Here is a 6,112-nt window from a genome sequence, read left to right as displayed (position 1 = left end):
AAAAAAAAAAAAAAAAAAAAAAAAAAAAATCTCAGAGGCAACCTGATGCTCATCTAGATTGGCATCAGTGAGAGCTCAGATTCCCAGCTTCACAGGGTATGCTTGCTTGTGGGAGCCAAGGAGAGAGGCTGTCTGCACACAAACCAAATGCTGGGAGGGCTCTGAGATGCACTGTGCCTGTGAACAGGTGCTGTCACCTGAGATGAGCAGGACATGTATCTTTGTAGCCTACCTTTCTGCACATTCATATCAGCAAGTGTGATCAAAGAGGCTTGTCCTGGCAACTCACTCACTAAAAACCCCAGCAAATGGATGTCTAGACCATGACCTAGCAAAGGATGTCTAGACAAATAGATGAGGAGAGAAACATCGGCTTCAAGTAGAGGGATTCAAGTCATCTCTATGTGTCTTGGCCAGGAGGGAATCAATGTGTTCCTTTGCCTATCCTGGAGCTCAGTTTTCTAACCTGAAAGTGAGGTTTGGTTAAAAAAACAAAACAAAACAAAACAAACCTTCCCTTGTACGCAGAATAGAATGGGCGATCACACATTAAACTGGTAGCACAATTCTGGGCCTAACTGCTCACATAGTCAGGGTTACAACATGCCCTTGTGCCTGGAAGGAAGAGGTGATTGGGGCATTCTGAGTGTTAAGGGCATTCACTCTTCAAGTGATAATTTTTGTGCTTGCTGTGTGCCGAGGCATGGTGCTACTTGTCACGATAGACTTAGTGGGGCCTCACGGAGTTTACTTACAGCTTGGCAGTGAGAAACCACCACAGACTTCTTAAAGAGGAAGAACAGGAGGAAAGATTGAAGCACACATGATTTATAGAGAACAGAGAGGCTATCCCATGTCCCTGTTTGTAAAGAAGGTAAGTGGCCAGGGAAGGTTTGGATAGAGCAGTTTCTGTGACCTGCCATTCTCCAGGCAACTTATAATCACAGTTCAGAGGAGGATATGAGAGTCCCAGCAACATCTTTGGCCATCTTTTTGGAAATAGCTTTTGCTTCATAGGCCTCTCTAGTTTTCTCTCCCCCTCCATTGTACTACCCTGTGAGCAGGCACAAGAGAAAGCCAGACACAGATGGCCCATGTGTAATCCCAGCACACTGGGAGGACGAGCCAGGAGGATTGCAAATTTCAGCCCAGCATGGGCAATTTAGCGATTGGAAAACAGGCTAGAATATACTCTGGATGAACACAAAATCTAAAATGTAAGGCTCACGGAACAAGGGCTACCTTTAAAAAGGGAAGGGATTTTCCAGTGCTTACAGAAGGGCTCTCTGGTCCTGGTCAACACACATATGGAGCTGGTGGCCAGTTATGATTTGCTCCTCACCCTGCAAGATGATATCTCAGAGCGGGGATAGCCAGACATGCAGAGAAAAAGGTGTCAGACATCAACAACAAATTTGTGACCCAAACATGGGATACAAGCCTGGCAGTTCAGAAGGTTTAGCTGGCAGTTTGTTGAAGGAGAAAATTTTCAGGACTAGTGTCTTCTGTGAAGGAGCATGTGCCACAGAAATCCTGATTATGGATTTTTTTTTTTTTTTTTTTTTGGTAGCAGGGATCGAACTCAGGTCTTTGTGCTTGCAAGGCAGGTGGCGGAACCACTGAACCAAATCCACGGTCCCATGGATGTTTTAAATGTGGTGTTAGAACAGGGTGTTTTTTTTCCTCAGGGTTCTGGGTATGTGAGCTACCTTGTGAGTAAGAGGCATTTGCCTGCCTTGTCACTGCCCCGAGGTCCTGGTAAGCTGCGTCTAACTTTGAGTGAGAGGCTCTGGGCCAGAATTTGAGAGTCTGGTGTTATACAACTAGGACTGAAAAGCCTAGAGAGAGCTAAACTCTTATTGAGACTGGAGATCTGAGGAAAAAGAATCCTAGGATTGGTTTGGTATAAAAAGACCCATTGGGCCTAATCTTGATCGCCGGAGATGGAGGATATCCAATTTTCCAATCTATTCAGGATTTCCTGTTCTCTGTGAGAATAGGGAAAAGATATTATAGTCTCTTGCTGGTGTTGCTTCCACAAAAGTCAAGATTAGCAGGCTTCAGCCAGAAAGACACACAAAAGGGAGATGTTAGCAGCACACTGTGTATAGGAGAAGTAGTCATCATTTCTGGTTTTCTTCTAGGAGCACAGCAGCCCATGGCTCCTCCTACACCTGTTTACTACCATGTCCTCTACCGAAGACGTGGTGAAACCCAGGTCAGCTGGCATGGAGAGACCTACTGCCTGGTTGGTGGCTACCGGAGCTATGGGGATGCTGCCATCGCCACCCCAGTAAAGGTCAAAGAAGAGAAGCCAGAATCCAGGTGGCCCGATGGGGATGCTTCCACTGTTACCCCAATAAAGGCCAAAGCCGAGAAGCCAGTATCCATACAGGTTCTCAAAAGGCCTCGATTTATGGAAGAATATAACCAACAACTAGGGGGCCCTAGCCCCAAAATTCGCCAGTTAAACAATGGTGACAAGACTGAAGAATGGCTCAGCGATTCTTTTGAGAAGATGGACATCGGAGGAGAGAGCTAGTGCCTTCCACTGCCTTTTCTGAAGACAGAAACTGGCAATCTGGCCAGATCCCAACTCTGTCAGGATCTCCCTTCCCTACCAACAACTGTAGGAAAGAGTCAGAAGCTGTGGTTGAAAGGAATAGTTGCTTTGAGCACCCAGGGCTTCACCTGCTTGAAGAAGGAACCATACTGTGCAATCCAAGGAGTCAAATGCAAAGCAGTCTCATTGAGGCCTAATATACCAGCTGGACTCCTGACCTCAATCATTGCCAGCAATCACCAGTACAAGTGAGGATGATTTAGGATTCCTGAAGTCAGCAGGGGTTTACACAAGGAGCCTCATGGCTGTGCTCTCAGGAACACCCCCAGAACTTTTACTTCCTTTCTTCCTGGCTTCTGAGAGATTCCTACAATTGAATAAAATAATTTTCTGTAACAGTTTTTGACTGGAAATCAGTTTGTCCAAGGCCACTCTCAAACTTCCAGCTCTCGGGCTGGGGATTTAGCTCAGTGGTGCTGCTGCCTGCCTCACAAGGACAAGGTCCTGAGTTTGATCCCTAGGACCAAAAAGAAGCCAACCAACTAAACAAACAAACAAGAACAACAACAACAAAAACCCCACAAAACTTCCAGCTCCCTCCAAGTACATTCATACACAGAAACGTGCTTTACTAAGGCCTTCTGAATCCAAATGGAATCCGTGATAACAGTCTCTAATGGAGAGTCCCCTCCAATGATGCCTAGAAAACTTGGGCCAAGTTCCAGGCCAATTCTTCAAGAAACAGAGAGCATTTCTCTGGGGTTGTAGCTCAGTGGTAGAGCATGTGTTTAGCATGCACAAGGTTCTGTGTTCAATGCCCAGCATCAAAAAGCAAGGAAAGGAAAGAGGAAAGAAAGAAAGAAAGCCTGTTGAGTACTTCAATGTGTGCGTGTGTGTGTGTGTGTGTGTGTGTTAGGAAAAGTGAAGGAGAGTTGAGAAAGTGTTGGACCATCTATCAGTTTATGCATCTACCCACTCATTCAACAAGTACTTTAAGCAATGGTTTCAAATCACACATTGTACTATTTGATTGGGAGATATGGTGAGTGAAACAGTCAAGGTATTTCTTGTCACAGCACTAAGTGTTACAGGGTTCTGGGGTTCTGGGATCTCCTTCTAGATTCTTCTTGTCCTGAATGAAGAATTGGACAAAATAAGCACAAGGTACATTTATTAAAGGCATCCATCTTTTTGTGTCTTCCACTTCTCAGGCTGAGGTCAAAATCCTGTTTTATTTCTCATGAGAAGAATTAGAGATAGCATTTTCTGATTGGAACTGTTGCCAGGCACACACCTGTAATCCTAGCACTCAGGAGGTTGAGGCAGGAGGATCTCTGCCAGTTCAAGGCCAGTCTGTGCTATATAGTGAGTTCAAGTCCAGCCTGAAATATATAGTGAGACTGTCTAAAACAAACAAAACCAAAAAATCTGACTGGAACTGTTTTTCTGCATATGTCCTGGCACGCCCACCTGCTCCACTGGCTTGCCACACCCTAATCTCCTGGCTCATTTTCCCCTGAGAGACATAAATCCCAATAATTCTTTTTTTTTATAATCACCAAGATATATATTAAAGTGTGTTTAAAGAGAAAAATCAAACTGCCTTTCAGACCCCTGAGTGTAATCCCAAAGAAGACAGCGCGCTTTTAACTGTTCTAACAAACCAGAGTTAAAAGCACAAATTACCAACATCATCCTGAAACGAAACAAAAAAGACGTAAACAGCTACAGATCTTAAGGTAAAAGCAGTTTTGTAACTGCATGTGATATAACTGCATGTGATGTAACTGCATGTGATAATTTTACTGTAAAATCAGTTTATCATTGTCCTTCAAACTGATCAGGAGGTTGCAGGTTTGGAAATGTATAGAGTTAATAATAATTGTTGAAGCAGGTTTCAGGCAGTTTTCAGTCCTGTATAAATTTACTTATTAGTGGGTAGACACTGGCTTCTTTCTAAGCACAGTAGATATTATTCATTTCCCACTTTTGAGCCATTTCACTGGGTCACAATTGGAGATGAACACTTGATGTAGGACCTCTGAGCGATCTAAGCCCTTCCCTGAAGGAATGTGAGTAAATCTGAGCAGGTTATTAAAGTACTGCCATTCCTTAAATTCATTTAGATTACAGTGTGGAATCATAACTTTTGATCCATCAGGCCCTTTTGTCAAATACTGGTCATGTTGCATGAGCTGATTTGCTTCGTTGATTCAGAAAAGCTGATTCCCACCCATCCTGTGGCAAGGTCCAAGTTCAACAAAGCTTCCATTTGCTTTTCCCACACTGCCAATGCAGTAAGCAGTTACAAAACATCTGATTTCTCCCCAGTCCACATTCTTTGGGGGCAGAGGGTAGTGTGAGGTGATATCATAAACTATTTCTTCCATGAACCACTTGAATCTTTTACAGTTATGATCTTGGAAATTTTTCAGCTCAGATATATCACCATAGAGTAATGCTTTTGATTCAGGACAGCTAGCATAGAAGTAGTCTTTATATTCATCCCACCAAACCTCTAAAACTGACTTAATTCTTTAGAGTTGGAGAAGACCCAATGTATAGGGGTGGAGGATTTCCTTGCCATCCCTCAAGCCCTCAAGGTATATGTGTCCAACACGAGAACAAGGAACAAATAATAATTTCCCACCACACTGCCATATCTTGTAGGAAATCTCAAAGTTTTCACCACCCCAAATCTGGCAACCTGGATCATAGAGACCCAGTTCAAAGAAGAGTCCTCATTCAATGGCAAATAATCCACCAGCCATGGTTGGGGACCAGTCCAAGTTTAGCCTTTTGAGCACCAATACTTTGTGCTTGAATTAAACCTTCTCTTCTCTCATTTCAAAATACCTTCACTAGGCCATTCCATAGCTTAATCCAGTTTTTCTTTCTAAGGGTTCTTTATCACTGAAATCATCAATTAACACAATTTCTGCTAAATATTTCCTTGGAGTTCTTTTGATTGCACTGTGGACTGTTCTCATGAGGGTTGACCATCCTTCCTTATGGAAAACAATGACAGCAATCGAAGTCAGCAGATTTTCGTCATAACGCCAATACTTGTATCATCATCCCACTCAGGGGGCTCGGGTTGTCCGGCCGGGCAGAGAGGGAAGGCCAAAGGACCACAAGCCCCGGGAAGCTTCCCACCACCAGCAAACCGATGAACCCAATCTTCAGTCTCATCTTTCTCCAGGGCAAGTCACACACAGCCCAGCACAGCCGCCACCACTGCTCTCCCCGATAATTCTTTATGGGCCCCTGAGGGTGTGGTGGTCTCTGTCTTCATATATCTACTTTCCACTGAAAATGGCTGTAACTTCTAACTACTGGGGATTAGGTACTCTCCAACTACCTTGTGATGTTGTGGCTTACTGGCTGGAGTGAAGGAAAAAAAACCTGGAGCAGTACTAGAGTCTTGGGTTTTGAAAAGGAGACTCGGGCTTTCCAATTTCACAGGAGTACCTTTCTTTTTTGTTCTTTTTTTTCCCCCCCAGATGGTTCAAATGGGTTTCTTGCTTTCTTTCTTTTTTTTTTTTTTTT

At 43.8% G+C, this 6,112-nt stretch overlaps 1 protein-coding gene and 1 pseudogene across 4 annotated transcripts in view; one reads left to right on the top strand and one right to left on the bottom strand.

Annotated features, from left to right (window-relative positions):
* Positions 1-3,041, top strand: part of LOC117283929 (DPEP2 neighbor protein-like) — an 8,438-nt gene extending 5,397 nt beyond the window's left edge. For all 4 annotated transcript variants that reach the window (XM_033758030.1, XM_033758028.1, XM_033758031.1 and 1 more), the window contains one exon: positions 2,145-3,041. In XM_033758030.1, the coding sequence (XP_033613921.1) occupies positions 2,145-2,542 (398 nt within the window). In that variant the 3' untranslated portion in view covers positions 2,543-3,041. The remainder of the gene's footprint in view (positions 1-2,144) is intronic.
* A 1,478-nt stretch (positions 3,042-4,519) lies between these two features.
* Positions 4,520-5,755, bottom strand: LOC104854081 (annotated as a pseudogene).
* Positions 5,756-6,112: the final 357 nt, after the last annotated feature.

Source organism: Fukomys damarensis, unplaced genomic scaffold, assembly GCF_012274545.1.
Source record: "Fukomys damarensis isolate Sample0158 unplaced genomic scaffold, DMR_v1.0_HiC HiC_scaffold_32, whole genome shotgun sequence".
Lineage (NCBI taxonomy): Eukaryota > Metazoa > Chordata > Mammalia > Rodentia > Bathyergidae > Fukomys > Fukomys damarensis.
Note: the sequence above shows the minus strand (reverse complement) of the source record. Positions and strands in the feature narration are given on the sequence as shown.